This window comes from Aptenodytes forsteri, unplaced genomic scaffold, assembly GCF_000699145.1.
Source record: "Aptenodytes forsteri isolate BGI_AS27 unplaced genomic scaffold, ASM69914v1 Scaffold15, whole genome shotgun sequence".
NCBI lineage: Eukaryota > Metazoa > Chordata > Aves > Sphenisciformes > Spheniscidae > Aptenodytes > Aptenodytes forsteri.
In genome coordinates, this window is record NW_008795129.1 from 23629657 (window position 1) to 23657458 (window position 27802).

Sequence of the window (27802 nt, forward strand, 5' to 3'; positions counted from 1 at the left end):
GTCCCTGGGGGCAAAGAGGGCACAGCCGCTGGTAAATGGGTAAATGGCCCAGCCCCGCTCAAAATTGGGTGTTGGGAACCTGAGCGAGGGCGACGCCAAGACTGTTTGGGGCTTTTTCCTGATGAGTTTGAGAGAGGGGACTGGGAAGAAAAAAAATAAGGAAGAAAGGCATTTGAGCATCCTCGGGCAGCACCTTCTGAGCGCTGCTGCAGATGCTGCCCCGCGTTGGAGCTGTGTGGGCTGGGGGTCCCTTTAATTCCTCATCAGGAAAAGGAAAATTAAAAAAAGAAAAAGTAAAAATCCAGCTCTTACCATTATTAAATTTAAGCAGAACACTTCACTTGTGATTTCCTTCTCACGGCACTGCCAGGGACGTGGGGAGCAAAGGGGGTGCTGGCGCCAAATGGGATGCGGCAGGAGAAAAGGAGCCACAGCCGCCCCTGCAGCCACCAGCCAGCACTCGGTTTGAAAATCTCAATATTCTGGTTTTCCCCCACTTTTTCCAGTCCCATGGGTGGTGGTTTCTCTTTGTGCATCCCCTAATAAACAAGCACGGGTGGGACTCAGAGGAGCGTGGCTGGCCCCATCAACTCCAACCCTATGTTGGCATAAGCCATTTACTCGCTAAATGCAAGTTTTTGGCGATCCCTGCGCCTGGTTTCCCCAGTCGGACAGGCAGTTTCCTCCGACTAGCTGATCTCTGGCTACAGTAGTTACAAAGAATTTCAAGATTTACACACGCACGCACAAAAATTGCTCTAAATACCTGATGAAATTTTGGCAAAGCTGCTTCGTCCCCTCCAGCTGGCAGGAGGGGGGCAGTGGCAGGACCCCCGCAAACCCCACGCTGGCAGTGGGGAGCCCTCCACGGCTCTGCTGGCAGCCCCCCGACCCTGGGGCGAGAGGACCCACTCCCTCCTCAGTTGTTTTCTATCTGCTCAATATCTATCTCGCCATCCAGCTGGAAGAGGCTCTCAGCGCCTGTCCCGCCGCTCCGCCACACCACCCCATCCTCCTCCTTCCCGCCACCCTCCTCCTCCTCCTCGCAGGAGAGGTCGTCCCTGCTGGCCCGGCGCTCATCGGCCCGTGAGCGCGGCGGCTCTGGCACTGGGGTGCAGGCGGGGGTCCTGCCCGGCATCACATCTGGGGAGCGGGGGGTCACGGTCCATGGCTGGGGGCCGGGGAGCCGCTGGGAGCCGTCCTCGGCCGCGGCACTAAGGCAGGTAAGGCTGTTGAAAGTCTGGCGGGTCTGCAAAGGCAAGGGGAAAGAGGCAGCTGAGAGAGGCGTGGGGACAGGGACTGGAGGGAATCCTGAAGCTGTGCTCGGCTAGAAATTATACCAGGTGAGCCGAGAGTCCCTTGGCCCCCAAAACCTGCGAGCCCCTCCATCCCAGCAGAAAGCAAGCAGATCAGCTGAAACACTCAGCTCGCAGCTGCCTGGTCCCCGGGAGCTGGGCAGCCGCTGCAAACCCCCACCTCCCCACCCATGGCAGCTCCTGCGCCTCTCCCATCCCTGCAACAGGCGATGGCATCAAAAACACTCCCACCCTGGTCCGGATCGGCCCCATCACCACCTCCACCCTGCGCACCTCCCAGTCGCACGTGTAAGGCAGTACAGAGCTGTTCTGCCAAAAATAAATGAATGTTTCCAACAACTCCATTTATTAAACTAGCTAAGAGAAACTTCAGCCCCTTCTTTAAGCAGCTGGAGCTTGTGTGCTGCTTAAACCCTCCACTGTGATGTCTCATGGCCGTCCTCCCTTATTAAAGACCATGCGAGGTCAGTTCTCTGTCCCTCATCTCTATAATGAAGAGGCTCCGTGGCTCGTTGCCTTGGCCAGAAACTTGATTTAGTTTATGTACTGTCACGTCTTCAAAAAGGTTTCAAAGTCCGACAATGACGACGAGCTTGCAGGCATTCAAAACCCTTCGCAGCAGAGCAGACACAACCTCTCGGAGATGCCGTCTGACCACAAACGTGCTTACCTGACAGGGCATGCCTTTTACCCGGGTTGTTTTTTAAAGGAGCAAACTAAATGCTAATTAGTGAATGCCAATGGAAATAAGGTGGCCATCCCACTGGCTGCGGGGCAGAGCACGTGCTCTGAGCAGGAGAAGACCGTGGAGCATCTCAGCAGCTTGTGCAAGCCTCTCGCAAGAGCCAGCGTGCAAAGTGAGTGTGCGATGGTGCACTCACTTCACAGACACCTGGCCTGGCCATGTCCCACCTGATGGGCCTGAATGTGCATCCAATAAATACCCGGGGGGAAGGCAGACCCCTCGCTAGCTGAAGATGCTCACCTGATCTGTGGCCACCAAATCCTCAGAAACCACACTGATAAATAGGGATGAGCACACGAGTGTCCAGCGCTTCCCTCTTCCTTACGTTTGCCTTTCCTGATGTGGGATTTACATGCAGTATGAAACCTGAAGCCTACTTGCAATGAAGCAGGGCTCTGGGTTAGGAGATTCCTCGCTTTTAAAGATCCCCATCTTAGGGGAGGCTTTTTTAGTGTCAGCTGAAACCTCTGTGTTGAGAAGATCGCAGCATGGGTACACGGCTTATATTTTGTCTATAGGCTGTAGGAGATGGGCACATGAAGAAAAACTACTCTAAAGGATAAAAACTACACTCCATGATAAATTATGGGTAGCTCATGTCTTGGTGGAAATATGGATCAGGTGGGATTCCCCAGAGGCTTCACCAGTGCCTGGCATCGGTCAGTATTTTCTTGAACAAGCTGTCTGGTGGGGTTAAATCTGCAAAGACAGACGCCGGCAGCTCTTTGAGAGTCCGGAGCAGCAAGAAGTTGGTAAGTCCAGACGAGGTGACCTACAAGGAACAGTTTAGGAAAAGTGGGGTTTAGGCTGGAGACAGCAAGTGGGGGGTGTAGGAGGGTGTATTGTGTCTCCAACAATAAAGATCCTGGAGCACTGCTAAAGATTTCCAAAAGCTGTAAAATCGCATCACCAGAACCTGTTAGTATAGGTTAGACAAAATGTCATTAAACTAACATGGATGTTGGGTTGTCTGGGGATAGCAGGAGGGTGTAGAAGAGCTCTTTGGGTCTCTTTTATCTGGGGGAAGGCAAACACCATGCTGTTTCCATCACACCCTCTCTCCAAGAGCCTGGGCCAGACTGAAGCTGGCCTGTAACCAGGAGAGTGTCGGTACCCAGCAGAGTCTGCCATCGCACGGTTCATGACCAAACATGCAGCCTGAAGACACAGCCTTGCTCCAAACATCCCCACCAACGTTCCTGGGGAATTTATGCACATTTGCTTGAGTTTTTTTTTGTTTCAAATCCAGTTAAGTTGGGAGTAACTCCACCAAAATAACTTACCCCAGGCTCTAAATGAAGCAAAATCATCCCTTCACGTATCCCCTGAGGGATGCAGGTCAAAGCCCCAGCTACTTCACACTCCAATAATTTCTTAAGAAATCCAAGGTACTTGTGCTGAATTCATACCCATTGACCACACGCTGCTGAGAGGCTTTGGGCACGGCGCTAAATGACGCATCACAGTAAAACAAGTTGTTGCAGGAGATGACGCAGAGGCTGTTGTATCTGAAAGGAGAAGTTCCTGCTGCCCAAGGAAGAGCTGGCCACTGCCCAAGCTGGGAGACTACATTTCACATGGCCTTCAGTCTCTGAAACCTTCCAAAAACCCACAAGTCCCAAGCCCATGTGAAAAACCAGGCATTTGTCCTCTAAAAACCCAACTGCATTCAGTCCTCACTGCTCCTATCTTTTAAATACAAGCCATGCCTCTCCATGTGGTCTGTCTTCTAGGTGCTGAATGCATAACAGCTTCAAGCAGAGATCTGCACATTGTGGTTAATTGACAACTTGTAATTACCACTGCACTTGGAGAAGGCCTGAGGACATAGGTGAAATATTTTCTAAGTACTTACAAAAATTTGCAAGCATATTTCTAAAAGTGATTTAGGTACTTGAAAGCCTAAGTCTCCTGAAAGTCAACAGCCCTCTCAGAAGTGCAAATCCTTTCTACAAATAAAACTGGCACTTCTGAGAACGTTAATTTTTCTTCTTCTGCTAATCAAGCTCATCTCCTGGCTCCGACATTTCCCTGGGCTCGGAACCCAGGTGCGGGCATGCCGGACTGCTGCGGATGGGCTAGAGCATCCTGCAAGGATGGAAGATGCTCTACAGCGCTACAGAGAAGGAGATGGGTGATGCCTGCAATGACGAATGAAGGAGGGTGCAACCTGGAGAGCAACTAAACAGGTCCATGGCACACTCTTCCCATCCAAATGAAAAGTGTTTGCACATTTGGACACGTCTTGGACAACGGCCATGAATGGACTTGACTTTCAGGGAAATTTTGCATTTTATTGGGCTTTGGCAAGATAATCAAGCCAACAGCCTCATTTTCCCTGCTCAAATCCACACATGCTGCAACCCAACATTTTCCACATACAGCCTTGAGTCGTTCCAGGTAATATTTTCACCTCCCCTGTAAGAGGATGTAAAAACCCTTCCAACAGCCCCGCAGCTTCCAGTGCTGCAGAGGCTGCTCGTGGAGGAAGGCCACGTGCGGGTGCCGGGCGGAGGCACTCCCTCTGACGCAGGTTTGCCAGCACTCGTCTCGGAAAGCAAGTTTTCACAGGCACCGGCTGCCACGAAATTCCACGCCCCACCTTCTCAGCAGGGGGGATGGCCGCTGCGCAGCCAGGGTCGGCATTGTAAGGGTGCGGGGAGGGACATTTTGGGGAAGGGTCCCCCCAAGATGGTGATAACCGAGCCAGCATCACCTGCACTGGCCATGGAGCTGCGGTGAATCAGCCACGACCATCAATGCAGCGTCTGTTCTCAACCCATCGGGAGTTTTCTGCTCATTTTTTATTTATTGGGTGAATTTAGCGCGTGCTGAAGTGCTGAGCTGGCAAAACCGGGCAGTCAAGTCCTCTATTGATATCGGCCAAAGAGCAGTTTTGGTGGCACAATGTGGCGCTTGTTCCCCATGGCCAGGCAGCCCCAGGCCCCCTCCGAGCCTCTCCACAACCTTGTCCTTCAGTGCCAGAGTGAAAAGGGTAGCAGGCATCCCAACTGCTGTTGATCTCAAGGAAACCATGGGAATCCAGACATCCTCCCGGATCTGACACAGGTGGCTTTTGGGAGATGCTTGTGGCCATCTGACCTCACCCAGCGAGCATCAGTAACGTACCTTCCACCCAAAACACTTTTTGCTCACAACCACAATAACCCATTTCTGACCATCTGAGGCGTTGGTTTATCTTCCCCCACCTCTCCCCGAAGCTGCAGCAATCCAGGATGCCAGGCAATCCAGGGAGAGAAAGAAAATGAGAAGTTACTAAAGCAAGCACCTGAAAAATCATTTAAAAATACAAATAAGAAACCCTTGGCTACTCGGAACGAGCCACAGGGCTGCCAGCCAACCTCCAGAGCAAAGCCTTTGCGTGGTGGTGACCAAGCTCAGGCTACGTCTCCTTCCTGCAGGGCTCTCGTGATGCTCTGCACCATGCGGGGACCAAGGCTAAAAGCCAGAAAGGCTGTGGGAACTGACTCACCCCTGACATCCATCCTTTTCCGCAGGTTCTTCCCCCCCTTGAGCATGTGTCCCTGCGGGGGACAGGGGCTGGAGGCTGGCAGCCCCGACAGCAAGTGAGCTGGAGAAATCCCTCAGCAACATTTCTTTGTATTACTCTTCCCCTCATAAAATACCCAGCTGTGAGCTTTTCCCTGAAACACGTCCCTACAAACACGGTGGATCTGCTAGAATAAATATTAGCAGGACCATGATCCCTGTGGTGATCACGGCTTTTGCGCAAACACTTTTTTTCCCCACCCTGCCAGGTGATTGCCGCAATTTTCCTGGGGAAGGTGTAACGCTACAAGCTGTCAGCACCACCGGCCCTACCTACCAAGCTGTCATCACCTCCCGTTAGCACACTGGGCTACAGTTGCTTCATAAAGCTGAAAGTAAGCCGGTGCCAGAAGGAAAGGGGGAAGTGGGCAGCGAGCGGTGCTGCTCCGTGCGGGGACGATGCAGCTCTGCCAGCCCTCCCCATCTAGCACCAGCCAGCAAAGTCACCTCCGCTGGGGGCTTCTCTGCCTGGCTCAGGTTTAAATCACTCTTGGAGGCAAACATCTCCTGTAAAATACCTTCAACCTGGGTTGTTATCTGCTGCTTTGGTCGTTTGCATCATGGCAAAGTCCTACCTGGCATTCGTGTCATGAAAAGTGCTCACCCATGCTGCCAAGGAGAACGGCCGGCTGCTTGCAACTAGAAAATGGGTTTCCTTTGGTTTTAAAGCTCTACAGAACTTCATTGTAACAGCTGCTGTTATCCAGGCCAGGCATATACACACACATACATTGCTCTCCCCCACGTTTAAGGCACCCACAATCTTCTCCAACTCCATCCCCAGGCTGGTGCTCCCAAGGTTGTTTTCCCGGTGAGCGGGAAGGGGAGGAAGGGAGATGGGGAGAGAGCTGCACCAGTGTCCTGGTTTCGGCAGGGATAGAGTTAATTTCCTGGGGAAGGTGTAACTGAGGTTAAACCATGACAACCAGGCAGAGCAAGGAGATCTGCTTCAGGGACTGCTCAGCCCTGAGGCTGGAATAACCAACCTCTCTTCTTTATAACCACAAGGAGCATCTCAGGAGCTTTGCCAACAGCCCCGGGCTGCAGCACAGGCGCCGGGGCCGCTCACCGGCCATGCACATTACCGGCTCGGCAGGTGCCCCAGACAGGTCTCACCAGCACCCCACTTGCGGCTGTTTGGCCTCCCCAAAAAGCGGGAGATGTGGCTGTCTCGCCCCAAGCAGCGCTGGCGACCACTGCTGCATGCGGCTCAGCAGCACTGGCTTCCAAGATCAACACTGCCATCGGGGGGGGGGAGACGTGGGTCTTACACCAACCCTGTCCTCCCGCAGAAAGAGCCTCTGAGCAATGAATGAAGTGTCGGGAAAGAAATAACTGAAATACCTGAGGAAGGAAAACACAGGAGGCAGTTATGGGGTATAGGAAATGCAAAAGGAGCTCATGTGCCTGGTGCGGAGCCAGAGCTGGGTTATACGCAGTGGTGCCACGTCAGGGAGCTCAAACTCATCCGCTCTTTTTTTTTTTTTTAGATTTTATCTATGGAGGCATTGAGTAATTTGCAGGCACCCCTGTCCCCTTCGTCAGGCCGACGTGCTGCAGAGCTTGCCTGCAGCAGCATCCCCTGTACAGAGGGGATGGCTCCCCATGCTGCTCCTGGCGGGTACCACGATGCTGCCCTTGTTTTCAGGGTCTGCCTTCTTGGCTCTTCCCCTTCTCATCTGCTAATGAAGAAGAATATTAACATAGCCCCAGTCCTACTTCTGCAATAACAGGCACCAGTGCTTAGATGGTACGTTGGAAGTCTACAGCTTTAGCAGATAATTTTGCTTTTATTCTGTTTGGTGTGAAAAACAGCTTTCACGAGCAGGCATAGAAATATCTATTATCCTACCAAGCTGCTTCACACCACAGTATTAAACAAACAAACCAAAAAAAAGCAAGAAGGAGGCTTTAAGTCATTAATATTAGTGCTGCGTTTGGATCCTGTAGAGTTAATTTGGTATTACTTGCAGTTTTGCTCATCTTTGGAGCTCTCTAGCTGTCCCAACAACAGTGAGGATTTTTAGTGGGTTTTCCCAAATGCAAAAGAAAAAGCTGTTATATAACCCACCGATGGGAACCCCTGTGGTGCTACAGAGCCCCAGGGAGATGCTGGAGAGACGTATCCCAGAAAGCACAGAGAAATACAGCAGGCATGTCTATGCATGGAATCAGAGAGCAGTGATGCTCTCTGGGGCTTGACTGTCCCACCCGTGTACAGCATCCCGCATGGGGGGACTTGGCCCCAGCACAGCCTCCCGGCCCATTCCCATTCATAACAATAACTGGAGGAAATCCTCATTTCCTGCCAAGAACAAATATTTTCACTAACAGACACTGAACCCTTCGCTATGAGCTAGAGAAATCCATTCGCTCAGGTCATTAGGCAGCCCCATGAGCGATTACTGTGTATTTATTTATTTCCAGGTTGTCCATCCCTCCTGTGCCTAGCCTTTTGCAGCCTCCCTGGCTTCTTCTCTGCATCCCAGGAGGCCGGAGGCTGCTCCCTGCCGTGGCAGAGCATCCTTGGAGCACCACAGGGCGCTCATGCCGACACGGTCAGTGCTGCTGAGAGCCTAGCAGAGATGGTGGCATCGGGGCCGGGCTGCTCTCCTGATGACGCTATTGCAACGTGATGGACTTAACTGGAGTGGTTCTGGCATGAGCAATGGTGAGCCTGAACCTGGCTTGTCCCCAGAGCTGGCAAAACTTCAGGGTTTGGAGGGGCTCATCTTTGGGGAAATTCAGAGATGCTGGTATTTTGACTTGTCCCAAGTTAGGACGAAACATCACTAATATGGAATTATTTTATTTTTTTTAAACCACATTTTTTGAGAATCTCAGCCCTATACCATTTTCATATTATTTGCATCATTTTCAGTGCAGAAATAATATTTCTATTCTACTACTGTGGTCTCACTTCATGCCCTAAATTATAAAGCAAGACCTTATAGAAATTAAAACCAAACTTCCTTTAGCAAAACGCTTTCTGCAACTCTCTCAATTCACTGAATCAGCCCATTTCAGTGGAAACCTGCTCCAGCTGAACACTTCCACCTGACTTCTCCTGCTATAATTCACATAGCAGTACCAGCGGATGCCCGGCATTACGTCCCACACCGATCCTGTCACCAGCACAGGGACAGTGTCACCTCATTGACACCACCTCCCTGGCAGTGACATGAAGCCTGTATTTGCACCAGCACTTTGATTAATATATGCCCCAAAGTGCTTGAGACAAATAGGTGACTCCCCATTGGGATGATATCAATGCAGCAGGACACTGTGTCCTCCGCGCCAAGGAGATGCAGAGCAGGACGGACCACAGTGATGAAGAATTGGGATGGCTGCAGGTGTGGAGCATCTCATAGCATCAGCAGCGCTGTTAAAGAAACCACCAGCCGGTAAAGGGATAAAATCATGCCATGGATGACCATAAACCAGAATTTATGGAAAGGCAGCACTGCGGTGTGTAAACCTGGGACATCAAATGTGAGGCAGGAGGTGCAAGGGTGCACTTAATCCCAAACAGTCCCCTGTGCCAGCATCTCACCTCCTGCAACACATAGGGAGCAGGCTTAGCACACAGTGACTAATTTAAGGTGATAATGGTATCCACCCTGTTTTTCCCTAGGCATCAGATTATTGCTGGGTTGGATTAAAAATGCGAGGGGAGTAAGTAATCTGGAGTCATGTATCCATAACTGCTCCTAAGGAATCATTTCCTAAGTGGGTGCTCAATGGCTGGGATTGCTCCCGTCTCATCTTGGCGGGGAAAACCCACCAAGCATCTCCCCAGCCCAGGCACGGCCTCTGGCTCAGTTTTTCCAAGCTCAAGCTGGGACCTGGGGTACCTCCCTCTGGAGACGGGACCTGCGACGAGCAATGGCTCACACGGTGATTTATGGTGCGCAGGCGGCATGCGGCAAGTCACCATCCTCCAAATAACATCCTCAAAGCGCTGAGCAAATACCAATTGATCCCCATGCCTTGAATGTGAGGCAGGCAGCAGCCCCATGATGAAAACAGGCAGAAAACCCAGGGAGCAGGTGATAAAACCACTCAAGCTGGACACGCCAAGTGGAGGGCAGACCCCCCTGTATGATGCATGGGTGCTACCCGGGGCAGCCGAAGCCACCTCCCACCATGGGCACCTGCACCCACTGCCACACCCAGCACTGTGGCCTCCTGAAAATTAAATGCAGACTTGAAGTACACATCACTTTTCTGACACAGTCTCCATTTCAGGCTAATCCCAAGCATCTTTCTCTTGAAAAGAAAACTGAACTGCCCTCCTGGTTTATTTAGTGTCGCTTTCTGAAATGCTTTGGGAGAGTTTTGCAAGGCAAGAGACTCCCAAGTAACTTCTGACCATCACTACTAAAATTTTGCATTGAAAAAATATTTTCTACAAAACCACCAGCTGCCCAGGAGGCCACAGCCATGTTTCCCTGTGCCCAAAGGAGCTGTTCCCACTGCTGCGCTGGCCTTAGCCACAGATCCAAAATCTGCACCCTGCTCCATCCTTCGAATGCCTCCGACATCCTCTGGCAGAAGAAGATGTGATAGATGAAGCACCTTCGAGGGGAGAAAAATCTGACTACTGTCTGCAAATCCTGCCACTGTTGCATTCACCTGAACCGTGGGAGGGAGGAGCAAGCCTGGAAATCTCCTGGAGTGCTGGGGTTTAGGTGTTTTTTTTTTTAAAACAGCGTGAACAACCGCTTTTGGCTGACTCTTTCGAGCATGTCAATTGATTCAAGCATGAATCTCTGTGCTTTATCAAAGACATTCTTTGGGTCCACGTAGCGTATGAGCCTGGGCACTGGAGGGTTAAACAGCATGTGGTGAATCAGATGCGCATCTTCATCTTCGGGATACAATCAGATTTTGTGTGTGTTTGGGACAGACACTGCCAAGCTTTGTTTGTGTTTCCAGCCTTGTCCTCCCATGAGTGAACAAGGGGGCAACACCTGACCACGCGTCCCTGGACCCCATGGCGGGATGGAGCCGGGAGCAGGGGATGGAGCCAGGAGCAGGGGGCGGCAGTGCATGGTCCTCGGTACCACAGGGCCCTTGGGCACTTGGACCCCCCTTGTCCAGGTGAGGGATGATGCCGGAGGAGCCCATCCACACGCACAAGTCCCGACCCACGCTGGAAAAGTGATTTCATGGCAGAAACTCCCACGTCCCTGGGCACAGCCCATTTCTGCTTCCACAGCTGAATTTATTTTCAGCCCATTGTGTTTGGTGAGTCACAGATTTATAACTGGGGTAGATGGGACTGTTGTGACTGTAAAATCAAAACAATGGATGTCATTGCATTACACGTTATTGCTATTAAAAGCTCTGTCGGGTAACTAAAATAGAGCCTGCTACAATAAATTACCTCCTACACGCATCCTCTGACTATACCGAAGTACCTTGCCTGAAATGGTCACTCCAGAGCTGCACCAACAAATCAGCCTTTTATAGGGAGATGGATCTTTTTTGCATGCTACTTCTGGCAGCGATATGACCCGGTACCTAAGAGCAAGGTTTTATTGCTGTGGGTAGCACCCAAATTACATCCCACCCGAGCTGGCACGGCCTCAGGAGCTTATGGACAGGGGTAGGTGAAAAAATGCATTGCCTTCATTTTTCCATTTGGGAAACTGAGGCAGGGAAACTCTGCTTGAAGGACATTTGCAGAGGAGGCAGGAACTGAGCTGAGGCATATGAGTTCCAGTCCAGTGCCTTAATTTCAAAAGCATCCATTCCTCTTAACGTATTGCCCTCTATACATTAAAAGTATATGCACTTGGACCTGATAAAACTCTTAAGATCAGACCAATCTATGATGCCCAACAAAAGCTTTTATTTTTAGCGCAGCTTAGGGAAAAACTGATGCAAAACATCTCTGAAAGCAACGGAAATATTTCAGGGTGAAGTTCCTCGCAGCATACGAGCATCCTCCCTGGCGTCGCAGGCAGGAGGATGTCAGCAATGTGGGCTTGCGCCAGTGGGCAACTTCAATGAGTGCCACTTGGTCTACGCTGCCTCGGTGGACACGAGGTAGCCGAGACGAGGTTTGCTATACTTCAACGAATACGGAGAATTGTTTGTCAAAGGAAAAGGGAGGGAAAAAAAACCCTTAACAGTTCATGCCAGGAGTAAACATCATTATAAGCCTAATTTCCAATATTGACTTGAATTTTTTTCAACCACTTGTGTTTTTAAATAAAAAAATACCAGGGCAATGAATAACGATGGCAGCCAAAGTTAAAACCAGCCGGCCTCCAAGGTCCTCTGCACCCTCCGAACCGAGTCATTTTCTTTTCATCCTGAACCGAAGGCTTTTTCCCACCAAGCCACAAATTGACCTTTGCAGGCTCTCATTTGTGTTTATTTAAAAAACACTGGGGCTTGGAAGCTGGAATCTGTCTCAGAAGTTACATCAATAGCAAACTATTTCCTGGGATACGTCTGGAATTTAAAACCTCCAGTTTTTCACCTGTCACTACCTTTTGGCAATATTTGCCACTGGCTCGAGTGGGTGCTGATGCCAACCGAGATCGGTGCCGCCCCTCCCACCCCCACCAGCAAGCCTGAAAACTGCCGAAATTTAAACAGAAAATCTTCTTATGTGAAAATGTAGAGAATTTTACCCTTCAAGGAAAGAGCTGGGTGGTCGGAGAGGAGAGGTCACTTCTCCCATCCTGCAGTTTGAAACTCCTCCCCACTCAGCATCAAGACCAGCCTGAAACATTTCCAAGCTTGTGGGCTGTTTACTTCAGCTTTGGGAGTGTACGAGCTCCTTCGTGCATGGGTCCTCATGGAAACTGCCATTATTCCTTAGTTTGGAGGGGACAACAAGGCAGGGGACAGCCTGGCTCCCAACCATCAAGCGCATTACACACCCCACTCCTCTGGATCTCCAGCCTAGGCTGAAGCTGATTTTAATCCTGAAAAACACAAGAACCACCCATCCACATTTCAAAAGGACGCTCTTGTGATACCTGGTGCAGATGACTCCATACTGCGAAGGCACATGTTCCTCGGAGGACGGTGAAGTCACCCCATGAATGGCACTCTCTGTCTACAGCAGCCAGCACACAACGTAAATAGTCCCGTTGTACCCGGCTCCAACATCTCAGCACCCTTCCCATAACAGGCGTCTTTCAGGCACAAAGTCTTCTCTATAGCTCTTCCTTATCACGCACACCCAGTGCTTCATCCTCACCACCTTCTAAGCTGGTGTCCACTGCTGCCAGTACCCTCTCAGTACCTTCACAGCCCACCTGCAGGGCAGATAGCTATTTATGGTGAATTCATAACCATGGGAAGCTCTCCATAACCACGAGGAGATGTAAGGGCATATTGTATTTTAATGGCCTTATTTGATTTATAGCAACTACTCTCTGTCCTATATGCTATACGCTATACTACATAATAAGGAACTTCATGGAGGAGGAGAAGTAGTTTGCTAGCTGTTTGGGACTCCTCAGTGTTCACGAGTACAACTCTTGCAGCAAAGTAAATGGATGTTAGAGAAAACTCAGGAGGAGAAGACATCAGTAGTACAGTATTTGTTACGAGAGACGTAGCTCTTCAAACTGCAAATGCTTTGAAGGTTCACAGAGAAGACAAAATCTTGTGGAGCCATCAGAAATGGGGCACAGGTGACAACCCCAGGTCTTCATTTATTACCAGTGCACAGACCATAGCAGTGCACTTACAGCTGGCAGGAACCAGTATCTCACATCACGTCTGACAATTATTGCCAACGGTGCTACGGCTTACATGCCACAAAGACATTTGTGCCTTTCTTTCCATGGCAAGTTGTATTTCCAAACACTACAAGACCATCCTCCATTTCCAGCCAGGGCTGCCCCTGCTTGGAGTTGCACGCTGCAGGGAACAGGGCTGGGGTTGAAGAAATATATATATACATATATACACACGCACATATATATATAAAATTTTTTTCATAGATATATGTAAATGATTCACTTAAACATCTGTAAAAAGGATAGCTGCATTTGGAAATGTGTTAACACAAATTAAAATCTCTCAGTAACAGCCATATCAAAATTTTATAAGGCAGGAAACAGAATGCGCAAGAGATAGCGAGGGCTCGTTTTGCCATTGCTGGGGATGACTCCAAATTCTCATTCAGGGCGGCCATCGTTGGTGTGACAGACATGTTACGTCTCCCTTGCAGCTCCCCAGAGCCTGTGTGAAGGAAAGCAATCTGCTCAGCCAGCACACACACGCCAACATCAGGGTTGGCCCATGGCTCGGCTTCCCGTAGATGACACAGACAAGCCACCAAACCCAGCGTTCATACTTCCACAAAGCGTTTTGGCACACAGCACCCCAAATCCTCCAGGAAATGTCGACACAGAGACGTCGGGAAGCGGCGGATCCGGAGGTGGGAGATAGCTGGCAAGTCCCCAGGTCACCAGCACAGCAAGGCACCCTTTGGAGCAGAATTGCACCAGACCATGGGAGAGGAAAACTATGGAGGTGTCTCTCCACCACACAGCATCTCTGGCAGACTCTGTTTTTTTTTAGAAAATCCATTTTTCTCACCTAATATGCCCAGCCAGCTTCTCCTAATGCCTTGCAAAGAATGAAACCACCCGTTCTTGCTGAAATCAACCCAGCCAGGAAGACAGCCAGGGTCCAAGCCACCTCCTGCCACCTTTGCAATGTTGCTCATCTCCCATATTTTTTAGGTGCACCCGCATCAGAAAAAGAAAACCAGCTCTTTGAGAAACCTCCCAATTCATGGAAAACTCTGATCCCGACCATTTCTGATCACAGCCCGTGGGTACAGACACTGTCCCCGGAGCTGCGAGACCGAGAGCACTGCTCCTAGGTAGGAGAGCACGCTGCCGTGAGATTAATTAACATGCTGTCAGAACAACTGCCAGGATTTCAGAGGTTGGATGTTGTCCTCCTTGGGCTTGTGCTTCACGTGGCAAGGGGGAATAAAAGCTGAAGTTGGAAAGCAAGCCCAAGCCCTGCACCAAAATGAGAGGATGGTTGATGTCCTCATTTTAAGGGGCACAAGGGTGGTCACAGAAGCCAGGCAGCTTCCCTGGTACCCAAACCCTCCTTGCTTGAGGTGAAGAACAGAGACCTGCCTCTGGACACTGGGGATAATTAAATGACACATCATTGTCACCCACTCGCCTGAGTGTGTCCTGCTGGGTTTATACCCAGTTTGAAGGCAAAGGGGCACAAAGCATAGCATTGGTGTGCATTTAAAAAGAGCAGAAGGATTTTCACAGTGCTGTGGCTTTTAAAAATTGTTGCTATTTCAACAACTGTGCTCACGGTTTAGTTTCTGCCTGAAGTTGAAGCCTCTCTGCTTTGGTGCCGTATAAGTAAATAAGAAGGGGAGCGATGTGGGCTCACCGCCCCTCTCTGTGCTATGGGAATAGCAGAGCGAGGAGACAAACGCAGGATTTTGAGGAACTAAAGGCAATGTTTTCCCAAGTATTTTCCCTCCCAGAAGAACTTTAACATTTAGGTCTCTTTCTTAATTAGCCCAGTTATGTGGCCATGTAATTGCTTCCAGGAGCGGCTCCCTCCCCTCCTGCCTGGCCTAAATATCCTTCCTGGTATAAAGAAAACATTTCTTTCAGGTCAAATTATTTTTATTTTGATTATGGTACAGGGTTTCAGGCCTATAAGCACATGTGGTCACCAGCATAAGCAAAAAATTAACCGATCTGCTGCCAGAGCCAGATGCTGATCTGGCACCCAGCACCCCGGGCTCGGTTCCCAGCTCTGCCATTAGTGCACAGGGACTCACAGCGTGCCCCGTGCCTCAGTTTCCCCATCTGTAAAGTAAATGCTTTGAGGTCTACTGGAAAGCCCAGTTTGGACACTTTGGCCTTCCTTTGCTTTGAATCACAAAGACCATTGCACACAAGCCATTTGTACCCCGTACAAAGCCAGACTAGAGGACACGTGCAGCCATGCGGACACCTTGCCATTACTTCAGCTCTTCATCCGAAAGCACCTACTTTCCAGTCTCTTTCCTAGAGAGGGTCTAAAAGCAGCCTGAGGGAATACCCAAACCTGCAGGGTTTTCTCGAGCATGCTTATTCCCCATCTCCCACTGCTCATGAGGAATTAGCTGGTTTTCACAGCGTTCCCGTCCCAGGGAGGGCTCTGACCATGCCCCACGCCCCGAAAGCCCGCCCCACCAAAGGCAAGAATGCTCACCGTAACTTGCCTAATCCTGCTCATCCCTCTGTGCCAGTCCTCCCACGCGGAGAGCAGTCTGCCAGCACTGCTTTTCATAACTGAATAGCTACGAAAACCTTGGCCCTTGCACGGCTCCCAGCTCTGCTTTCTTCCCACTCTGCTACAGCCCTGCTGTCCAAAACCCAGCAGCACATCCCTGCCTCGGGGATCCACCCGCTGCCATGGGCACCCGAACCCAGCTGGGTTTCCTCCCTGGAAACTGGGGATGCTCCACGGGACGTGCCTTGGGCTGGATCCCAGTTGCAGAGTTCCTTGGTGACAGTGTTGTTGGTTGTTGGTGCTAGCAACCGCCGGGCGTTTGGCAGTGGCCCTGGCCACCCAGCCTGGACCAACAGGCGAGGAGGGGATGGGAGGGGGGGTGCCCATCACTCTCACTGCCACCAGCACGGGGGGAGATGCTGCACCCAGAGAATCCCCTCCTCGTTCCTACAGTGCCCATGCCTCACAGCACAGGGCTTCAGGACCCTTTCTTTATCATACCGGTTCTTGCAGAGCATGAACCACCCCAACAACTATTTTTGTCTAATCTCATGCTTGAGGGTAGCTGAGTAACACAGGGTGCTCAGGCGTCACTGTCTCGCTTTGGGGGATTTTTTGATGGGGAGGACAGTAGCCAGAGAAAACACAACTATTCCTCAAGCTGCAGGTTTTCCAGGAACATGGACTGAGCTGCTTTCGGACATATGAGTGATTAGCTTTTTGTCATCCTTGGGTCACTTGCCTGTGCCAAAGCCATGGCTATCCAAATTATAAATGTGCACCTGGGCTTAGCATCCACTGGAGGGAAAGGGAAGCTCCCGCTGACCCCCTGGGATCTCCCTGGCCGAGCCCTCTGTTTCCCAGCTGACAAACTTTCCCCCTTGGTCTGACGCAATGGAGAAGCTATCTTTGCCCCATGGCATCCTTGGAGGGTAAGGAAGGTCAGTGCTGTGCCAGGAGCACCGGTGCCACTGCCAGGCTTCAGCGCCCTGCGGGCAGAGCCAGCAGCTCGTGGCTGCCCCAAGGATCCCACCTGGTGAAATATTTTGGTCAGATTTGCCATCTGATACAGTTGAGTTTTGCAAAGCTTATTGGATAGGCTTAGCCTAACTGCTGAAGCGCTCAGTTGGTCCGGCTGGGATAATTAAATTAGTTAACTCTGCAGTTGTAAGCCAGCAATTTCAGGCACATCTACTGCAAAGGAAACGCATGTGTCTGTCTCACATCTCTGGGTGAAGATGTCCATCCATGTCCTACAAGAGCCTCACCGGAGCCTTGAGGGAGCAGCTGAAGGACAGAGATGCTGGAAAACACTGATCCAGCCCAGCTGTGAGCTCTGCTTCAAGCCTCAAGGTCCCGCTGTCTCCTCGTCGTGTCCCCTGTCCCACACGGGGCCGGAATGCAAGGCTGGGGAGGGACTGAGGAGGGAGTCGAGGACTGCACTGTGTGCAGCCCCCCTCGCCCACCACTGTGGCTCTGCACCACCCGTCAGACCTTTTCCTCCCGAAAGGTGGAAACCAGAGCCTGGACACTCTCCTCCTTCCCTATCCATCGCATGAACCTTATACATCAGCACAAAAAGCATCTGCAGGCACCCTTCCCGGAGGCGGTGACCTCCTGCAGAGACCCCAGGCAGCACCAGGAGTGCTGTGTGGAGAGGAGGGTCTGCACCTCTCTCCTGCCTAACAGCTACTGCCACACAGCCCACAGCCCTTCTGAAATTCGATTACATCTGCTCCGGTGACACGCTACTGCTTTTAGCATCCTGGCTATTTTGTAACTGCGAGCACTTGTTTGTGCCATCCCCACTTCTCAGCCCATTTCTGTTTACTGCTTCTCTTCCACGTTTCCGCTGACGGCTGAAAATCGTGAAGCTCACTTCAGATTAACCTGGTGAGAGGATTTAAGAATGGCTTGCAAATGGTTAGGGATTTGGGGAAGGGATGACACCCCGAGGCTGCCAGGGGGGACAGAAAGCAAGACCCCCTTCTGAGTGCATGGTCTGTGGGAGCCAGTGGCCCAGCTCCCAGTGGTCCAGAGAGGTCTCCAGGCAGGATCCAAGCCTTCTGTGCTCCCCAAGTATGCTCAAGAAGGGCAACCTGCCGGGCCTTGCTGTACCTTCATTCTTCTGAACCTGGGTCTTAGGCAGGTTTGTGTCAGTCCTTCTTTACTCATGTATTAGCCCCTAATACACAGGTCTGACACACAAGTCTGACAGCCAGATGCTGAGATCTGTTAGATCCTTTAGCCGCATCCTCCGCCTGTGCTGGGGGCACCCCTGTACCCCACAGGGTCCCTGCCGTGGGGATGTGGGATGGAGAGCCGTCCAACGCAGGAGCCAATGTGGGGACTCGGCTGTCAGGGTTGCTCTTGTTTAGACTGTTTTGCTGGGGCCAAGACCAACCCAAAGAGGTGGGTTAAGAGGTGCAGGATGCGATCCTAACCTGCGATTCTGTTCCTCAGAGAAGGGACTGAACCAAGTGCACAGGCATGCTGTGCCTGCGAAGCCTCATGCAGACCTCAGCAGGGACCTGGAAGGGCTGGAGATGAGCTACAGCTGGTACTAAACCCCCGATGGGCACCAAGGGAGCCAGGAAGGAGCATCTGTGGGCTCACCAGGCTGGAAGACCAGCTACAAAAAGAGGCTTTCCAGGCCCCAGCGCAAGTCTTTTATTCCCCAAAGTCTGCAGAGCGGAGCACTCACAGCAAAATCAGCTGGACGTGATGCCCCATCTGCTCGGAGCTGCACTGGGGCTGCATCCCCACCAGTGGGATCCGTTTGAGGGTCTGCCCTACCTGCCACACTGCCTCCATGCCCTTCGTTTGCAAAGGCTGGCAATTAAAGAGCAGAAAATCACAAGGAGCCTTTGGAAAAAAAGGAAAAAAAAGGCTTCACTGGCATTTCATTCATTTCATTGGCATAAACTCATTAATTCTTTTAATGAGGGATCAAAGCCTCAGAGCTTGCCACAGCTGCGGCCATGGGAAGATCGATCCCTGCTCCTCCATGCTCTCCTTTGGTGCCCCTGCAAGCTGGCCCAGCGTGAAGCGATGAGCAAAGAAGAGCAGATGACTTCTGCTCTGCCCTCCCAGAACCACTGAAATGCTCACCTTACCATGGTGCAAGCACCGCTCGGAGACGGTAACCATGGCACAGGCTCTCAGAATAGCCAGGTGAATAAAAATAGTCCCGTCCCTTTGATCTCTTCCCTTTGTTCAGCTGTGAGCACTCCAGCAGATGCAGCTGGGGCACACGTGCATCATACCGAGGCTTTGCAACTCATTCAATGTTTTGGTCTCATCCCAAAAGGTCTTGATGATCACCTCCACCTCCTCCCGAGGTACTGAGCAGCTTGTCTGGAGGGATATGATTGGCACGTTCAGCCTTGCAAGACCAAACCACTGGTCACGGCAAGCAGACACCCCAGTGGGCAACTGAACCAAGATACTCGCTGGCACGTGCACAACCGGCTCCGCGCGCACAGATATTGCATTGGATTTTGTTACCTGTGCACCCACACAACCACACATGCTACTAACATGTCTCCATGCCAAATTGCCCCGATGCAACAAAACCCAGTGATACGCAAACATGACCCTTTGCACGGCTCCTCATCAACCTTTGCACACATGCCTCTGTGTGTATGCAAAGCCCCACGTGAAGTACAAATGCAAGTTACGCTTTACATTTCCAAATACAGCCCCAGAAAATGCCGTCGGAGGAAATGTGGATGAGGAAGATTTCCCTGGCCACTGCTGGGCACGCAGAAAGAGGAGCAGCCCATTTCCCAGCCCCGGCATCTGCGCTTGGGGCTGCATCCTTCCCCCTTTTTCCCTGGCCGCTCTGCACCATGGGCACCAGCAAATGCACCTGGTTGACCCATTTCCACAGCCGTGGACCTTCTCTCACGCCAGCGGGTTAGTAACAGAGACTCGAGGAAACCTGCAGTCATCAGCATGCGGTGGCAAAGGCAGTTTTAACATGCTGGTTTTAAAGTGAGGAGCTGCCTGGGAACAAGTGGTGAAGCCACTTTCTGAGCAAGCTGGAGGGACGTGGCCATTGCTTCGCATTGCTCCCCGCATGTCTGACACCAATCTGGGGACAGTCACCTTTGCCCCCTCCCCGCGGCGGCAGCTCATGGGGCTCCGTGCCTGTGGGCTCCAGGCAGGGGCAGGAAGGCAGGCAGTGAAGGGGCAGCCTCACCCTCCCCACCACCGGTTTTGAGGCAGTTTGGGTCTTTTGCAGGCTTTGGTTTGCCAGGAACTCCCGCATGGGCTTACGGGACATCCTGCACTGCACATACGGGTGAAGCAACGAGTGGCTGCTTCTACAGAGAGAATTAGGAGGGGACAATTGTGCTATTCCAACCTGCAGCTAGTAAAATATAATAACATGTGTAAGTTGTTTTTACTGCCCGTCCAGCTTATTAGTTAATAAAATAAGCTTAGCATATTAAACGTTGCTGGCGTGGTTTATCAAAAGACGAGAGCAACCCTCGTGTTTTTCCCCTGCTATCACCCAAATATGTGATTCCCTCACCCATTTTATCCTCTAAGCTCCTCTGGAGGAGGAGAAGTCCATCTCTTCCTCCAGCACCGCTGCACTCCTTCAAACACCCTCTGCACTGCCAGGCATGAAACGCCATAAAACATCGTGTTCTTGTAAGAGGGGAAAATGCACATAGAGCGTTGGATGTCACCTCACTGGGGAACAGCAAGGGGAGAAACACCATGGCTGTTTCTCCACACCACCCGATGAATTCCTGCCAGCAGTTTCCCTGCGAACAAGAGGATGCCTTGCATCAAGCGGGCTTTGCTGGCTGCGGCTGTACAAAGAAAATCAGGGCAGATGCTCCCAACACGGTTGCCTCTGGGATGAAGCACAGCAGCACTGTACAGAAGGTGACCACATCGAACCGAAACGACGGGGGAAGCTTTCTGGCTGGCAGAAGGTGACAGCCCGCCCTGGGAAGCAGCCAGGGCAAACCCCCTGCTCCCACAGCAGGAGCCCTGGGGTCTTCAGACCCGCCGCTATCTCCATCCCACACAGAGCTGGTGTTGTCATTGACTTTACAACTATAAATTATTGATGTGGGAAATGTCAAATCATAAAACAGCAGAAAAAGAAATCTTATGAGCGTGAAATGGAAATGCTGCTCCCACTGTCCTTCGATGCAGCCTCTCGCTTTGGCTCTCACTTGGTCCAGTCACTTGGTCTTGCAGGGAGAGGACCCAGGAGCAAAATCCTCCCCGATTCGCACTTCAGATCTGTTATCTGGCTTTGCACGGCAGATTGAAGAGGGAGGTTGTGCTCTGTGTTTGCAACTGAAAATGAAACGTGATAACATCTCCAGAGTGGAAAATTACAGAGGCTAACAGTAAGTAAAGCCCGTAGCAGTATGAATTCGGCTCCTGACGGAGCCAGGGCTAGGTGCCTTGGGGTGCTGCCTTCACCTCCTCACAGCAGACTCAGGGCTCCTCTCTCCTGAACTCAAAAATGTGGGGTTTAACGTATTCCTGCTTGAAACACATGCCAGGAGCAAACAACGACACAGTGGACTCAGTGTGGAAAAATCAGTGCAGAACAGAAATGCAGGGATTTATTAAAGAAATCCATTTGCAGGGGAACGGGTTTCCTGCTTGGACAGAAGGTTGTGCTTCCCCATAACATCCGTGTTACTCTGCACACCACAGACCCACCTCAGGAGGATGCTAAAGGATTTTTAGCAAAGCAGAGAACGGCATCACCTCACTGCTAAGCCCTGTCTGCAGGGCCCTCGCAGGGACAGCACCATCGCCTCTTACCTGGGTCATCTTGGCGAGGTCCAGTGAGGGCCGTTGCTCCTGAACCTCCTCTGGTCTCCGTCGCTTGACCCCGACCTTTTTGTCGTTCAGGACACAGGGCTGTGAACGGCTTCGGGAGAGCCCACCAGCCCGTCGCTCCAGCTCCGGCGTGGAGGCAGGCGTGCTGCTTGCTGAGGGTGAGCAGTACTCCGAGGAGGAGAAGCGGTCGTGTGAGCAGGAGAGAGACCTCTGCATGTCCACCCGGTCTCCTCCGTGCCCACCAGTAGCCGATTTCCTTAGCTGGCATCCCAGCCGGCTGCTGAGGGCAGGATGCTCACAGGAGAGTGGGTTGGACCGCGAGGGCAGGCTGAAGCTTGAGCTCCTCTGCATGGTGGCAAAGCCATTGGAGTAGCGTTGCACGCTCCCCCCGCTGTAACACCGCCGTTTCTCGACCGGGGTCCAAACCTTCGAGCCTAAGGGTCTCCACAAGGTCCCGCAGCTCGACATTTCATCCGAAAATGAGAGCGAGCGACACTGGCGCTTGCTGGGGGGGGCTGAGGGGTTGCCGTGGGGGTCGCTGAGGCTGAGGTCTTTGATCAGGTTGGTGACGGAGCAGGTGCTGGCCGTCTCCCTCGGCCAGCGCGAGCCCTCCTTGCCCTTGTCCGACAAGCAGTCCCAGATGCTGGCGCCCGGCTGCTCGAGCTGAAGTGGACATTTCCTGCTGAGATCTCTCCATCTGTCATTTTCTGGTTCAGAAAGGAGAAAAAAACCACACACGCACAGGCATTAGTGTTAATTAATTCTGCAATTCACTTTCTACATCCATAAACAAAAAGAGTAGCATATGGGACATTTTCCAGTACAAATTAATTAACTCTTGGAATATGGTTTTCCGAACTGCCAGCAGAGTGGTTGCTGCGGTGTAGATGGAGAGAGAGAGAGACAAAGTGATAATCACAGCAGGAGCAAAACTGCTAGAAGAAGATAAAAACATGCCTTTGAATATCCAGATTGCACTAGCTAAGGGAAATTCAGCAATATAAAATGGTATGGCCATTGCCTTATCTCCGTGCTAAATCATGTCTCAGACGCGTGTGGTTTGTCCTGGGCTCCACAATCAATAATTGCCTGAGACATTCACAAAAACTGGAAGTGAAGAGCACAAAGCTGTAGCACCGCTGGGGCGAGATGGACCTCGGGGGACAAAACACCAGAAAGGAGATGAGATAGCAGTTGGGATGGTCCTAACAGAACGGGGAGTGCCCCCCCCCGGCCTGTCGGAGCACAGAAATCCCAACAAGGTCATCAGAGTCTACAGGAAACCAAAAGCCATCCCGACACCCATCGGGCTGTCCTGCTCTCAGCTGTTGCTAAAACAGCATTGCTCCAATTAAACTAACTTATCCCCACTAAGGCTTTGAGCATCTATTCCAAGCCGACCCAAAGATACTGTGTCTAACAAAAGTCAGTGCACATAATAAGCTCTAAGATGGCTGATGCTATAATAGATGGACGATAAACCTCCAGCAGTTCTTTGCAAGATGCTGTTCTTAGGTCCCTGTTGGGAGGCTCATCGGCCACCTCCCCTCCGTCCCCCAAATCTGGGGCCACCTGGGTGCTCTGGCCCAGGTGCCCACCTGCCTGGCTACCCACACAGAGCAGGAAAGTGCTACGGGAACCGGGTACCCACACCCTCCTACCCTTCTGCGGCAACCTGGGCTTAGCATCTCTTTGGGGTTGCCTTGAAAATCCCAGTCGTACCTAGCACAGCCAATTGCTTGCATTTCTGTAACAAACTAACGCTGAAGCATTTATTTAAAGGACCAAATCGCTTAATAGGTTCACTTTTTTTTTTTTAAACACACTTTTTTAACATTTTCTCCCTCTCTCTTTCATTCAGCTTGTTTACACAGGAATTTGTTCCTCCTGCAAATTTGGCTTGCATTAACAGTCTTCCAATGCAGCACAGCAAAAGACAGTGGTGACCTGTTGCATGGTTTCGGGGTTGGCATAAAGATACTCCTTTTATCAGATGGGTTTTGCAGTGCCTGGGTAAAGCTCCGAGAAACCTGCACCTCCAGAGGCCACGGGCTGAAATGTATATGGCTACGGGCAGCTCCACATAGGAAGACTGCAAACCTGGCTACAGCTATATTCAGAAATGCCACTAATGACTGTGTCAAAAGAGAGGATTGAGGGTGATGATCTCATTCCCGCACACGGTCCTGCTCACAATAAAAGAAGAAAGCAAAGTATCATCAAGGTCTGGCTTCCCAGTGCAGGCTGCACAGACGAATGGGACTCTCTGCAGATATACTGTTGACGCTCAACAGGAAAACCATGGTAGGACAACCCCATCAGCTGCCGCAATGGAAAAAAGTAATCATCCAACAGACCTTCTCTGGTGACTGTTTTTGTTGTCAGCTGCTGAAAACAGAGGCAAACCATGCTAGCTAACCGTCGCTGCGAAGTTTCATATGATCGTATCTAAATCGTGCAATATTTTTTAGGGGTTTGGGGGTTTTTCCACTCAGGCAACTGAAGGACGAATTAAGAGCCGTACACCAGCCCACAGCTGTAGGTGCCAGCCTGATAGGGAAGATGCAATGGTGCAGAACACTTCCGACCAGGGCTCGGTTTCAAGTCAGGAGATCAGATTTGGGGCCCCTTACACCACTCTTGGCCAGTTTTCCCATTTCTCCCTGCATCCAGCTGCTGCTGTAACAGCTCCAGCCACAAACAGCCTGGCTCTGCCCTCAATAACCACAAGACATTTTATCTGTCGCTGTCCTCATTTTAATAAACACAATGAAAAGTGAGAAATCTGCACTAAACAATTACATCTACACTTAGATCTTTATTATTTTCCCCTCCTTATTATACTGCCAGCAGAGAGATTTCTTGGGTCAGGTCAGCAGACAAAAGAAACAGAAATAGAAGCTGATTTTTCATGGCAAGCTGCCATGATCCTCCGGTCGGAGACGTCACGTTGTACAAAAGGCCTTGGCGAGGAGGATACGGGACACCTTCCTCTTTCACCCCTGCTTCGGCACAAACAGCTATAAATCTTCCAAACCTTGCAAAGAGACCAGTAATCGCACCGTTATCCCCAGCACCAGCTTGGGGTTATTTGTTTTTCCCCTTGCACCGTGGGAGCTGTATTTTTGGCAGGGCAGAGGGGTTGTATAGGGCACCCCAGGAGGAGACCCTGGCACAGCATGGCCCCCCCAAGCCCCTGAGCACCACTGACTGGTCCCAAACTACCAGATAACCCAGAAAATGTTTTTCAGTGCAAACAGAAAACTGTTTGCCCCAAAACAAATTGAAAATGGGGTAATCGAAGGGCTGAGGGTGTAATTAAAGGACTCAGGAAAGCCTTATTGAGAAAAAGCGGCTGGTTTTCTGTTCAATTTTTTAAGACTAAGATTCACATCCTGAGCACGCTGATAACGATAACTGCAGTGGAGCCATTAATACTGCTGCAGTTAAGCATGTATTAATTTTCTTACATTACAAACGTCAACTCGGTTTACCCTGAGGCAGTAATTTGTTCCAGGATAAAACCCAACATGAGAACCCGTCGGTTTGTAAGTGAGCTGCTTCACTGGAAAACTCTCCTTTGCCTATTGGAAAAATGATAGGAGAACATTTACAACCAGAGCATGCTGTAAGTGTGGCACAAGGGGCTCTTCCCCCGGTTAAACAGGTCCTTCTTGGCTGTTAGTGTCTTTGGATGAAATAGCATCTTACTTCTGGATTTTAACTTAAAACTGCAAAAATAAGCACTTCAAGTCACTTAATGAGCATGTCCAGCAAATTTCTTTCGAGGCGTTTTGATCTGCAAATCTGTATTTCCAGGGTGAGGCAACACAAAGTGAATTTTCTGGCATCTCTTTGGTTGTGAAATAGCTTTCCAGCTCCCAAGACACAGAGGGGTGTTATCGGCAGCCTGGGGAGGACTGAATTTCTCATCCTGCCCGCTCTGGCCGCTGCAGCAGGAGCCTGAGCCCTCTTGCAAACCATGCACGAAGCAGCAAGAAATTCAGACTGGCGCAAAGCAGCATTAAATTCAGGTTACAGCTGCAATGTCCCAGGCTGCCCAGCTGCAGGGGGACCCAAACCCAAACTGTTTCTGCTTTCCAAAGCAAGGCTGAGTTAGCTTGATTCAGCCCCAGAGAGAGCAACCTGAGCCCCGGCTCCCGCATCATCCCCCAGCCTGTATGCCTTCCCACCGCCCTGCCAGGCCTCCGGGACAGTTTGGTGGCAGAGCCATTGACCCCGGGGTGGTGGGGAGCAGCCCTGCCAGGGATGCTCTGGGAGGGAGATGTTGGGTGTCAAACTGCCAGAGCACTTGGGGTGTGGGTGAATAGCGGCTGTTGCTGTAAGCCGCAGCATCTGCTCTCTGCGCAAGGCTAGTGCCCTGCCAGCACGTGCCAGCAGGACTCGCCAGGCTGGGCAAGCGGCAACAAGCCCCAGCAAGACCTGGCACATTCTGGGCTCTGGCTGCCGGGTGATCCTCACCTGGTTTATTTTCCCCCTCTCCTATTTTCAGAGACAAGCCAGAAGTCACCTGCGTGCGAGCACGGCCCAACCCGTCCTGGGACCATCGATAGCATGCTCAAAACACTATCGGCACCACTATCTATTCCTAAATTTCCTTTCAGGCAAAACTGAGACATTCACTTTCAAGAGTGAACATGAACCCTTACAGTGTCCATCCTGTGCAACCTTCACCACATTAAACAAGCCCAGTGGTCCGGGGCATGAGGCACTCATGAGCTGAAGTCACGTCCCAAAATCAAGGAGAGGGGTGTTGTCCTCCAAAACGTCCCTGAGGGCTTTGCACAGCCCCATGGAGAATGGGATCCACCCTCAGAGCATTGCAGCCAGGTTTCCAAATGCTGAGCTCCAGGTTTTGCAGGAGCAGTGCACAGACATGCCAGGCACCTTCCTGCTTTGGGATGGTCGCAGGCTTTTTAAACGACTGCTGTGCTCCTCTGGTGACACAAACTAAATTTTAATGACCACGTTCATAACCACAGAGAAGGGTGTAAAACCAAAACGCTGACACAACTTTAACTACAGCGACACAAATGTGCTGCTATAATATTTTTACAGTTCCTTTTTATACATAATGCATGATCCTTCTGCTCAAGTTTCCTCTACGTTCTTTTCCCGTGAAAAAATTTACATTAATACATAATTTATTATGGCAACTTGTAAAGCAATTATGGGTTTCAATCAATTTTTCTTCTCCTTTTTGGCAGATAAATTCTGTTTGGATCTTAACCCAAACATTTCTCTTCACACGGGTGTGCATCCAATTCCCTTTTTCCCATGTTGTTCAAGTCAATTTCAGTCTCCCAGCCTCCGTGCACGGGGGAAAAGGCAGCCTGCGTTTTCCACTGCCCCCTGTTTATGTTTGAGAGACGATTACTAAATGTGGAACAAATTTAATGGTTGTAATTAGCCGATGGCAGTGCCATAGAGCCTTCCCATTGCAGGAATAAGATTAAAATACGATGCGCGGAGCTGTGCTTCAATGGGAAATGAAAACAACAGCCCCTAAATCTACTGCTGGAGAATAAACACACCAGTGGGCTGCGGGCTCCTCGTGCCAGCCTGCACGGGGGAGGGACATTCCCCACCTCGATGGCAAAACGTGCCCTGCTCTTCAACACAATCCTCTGGCGACTTCTCCCCGCTCCAGCTACGCCTTGTTGGCTTTCCCTGCACGTCTTTCTCTCTTTGTGGATTGACTGTGCTTGAACATGCACCAAGATGCTGTTCTACGCTGCTGGCTTTCCAAAAAAACCCTGAAATCCCAGGAAATCCCGGTTCAGAAACAGGAGGCATGCAAGCCCTGCATTGGGAGGCAGAGGGGTGGGCGGGTGCTTTCGGGATGCGATCGAGGGGCATCACCCCCCAGCTGGACTTCATTCTGGCTTCTTGGCTTTCCTCCATCACCTATGCGGTGTGAAAAGTAATTTCCAGGTAAGAGGTGTGCAATGACGAGACCCAAGGCTGCAACCCCCCTGGCACACTTGCCTCTTGGACTGCTGGTGTTGCCAAACCACGATGGTGGAGGAGTGTGCCGAAGGACGGACGAGCTGACCTGTGCGCTTCGTCCATCACCCCACTCTGC

General features: G+C 51.1%; 1 protein-coding gene across 1 annotated transcript in view; it reads right to left on the reverse strand.

The window, feature by feature from the left end:
• Nucleotides 1–30: 30 nt before the first annotated feature.
• The window catches only part of FAM53B (family with sequence similarity 53 member B), a 34266-nt gene continuing 6494 nt past the window's right edge, over nucleotides 31–27802 (reverse strand). The window contains exons 3-4 of the mRNA XM_009277948.1: nucleotides 21679–22403; nucleotides 31–1249 (exon numbers count right to left, since the gene is read on the reverse strand). Coding sequence (XP_009276223.1) covers nucleotides 920–1249; nucleotides 21679–22403 — 1055 coding nt within the window. The 3' untranslated portion in view covers nucleotides 31–919. The remainder of the gene's footprint in view (nucleotides 1250–21678; nucleotides 22404–27802) is intronic.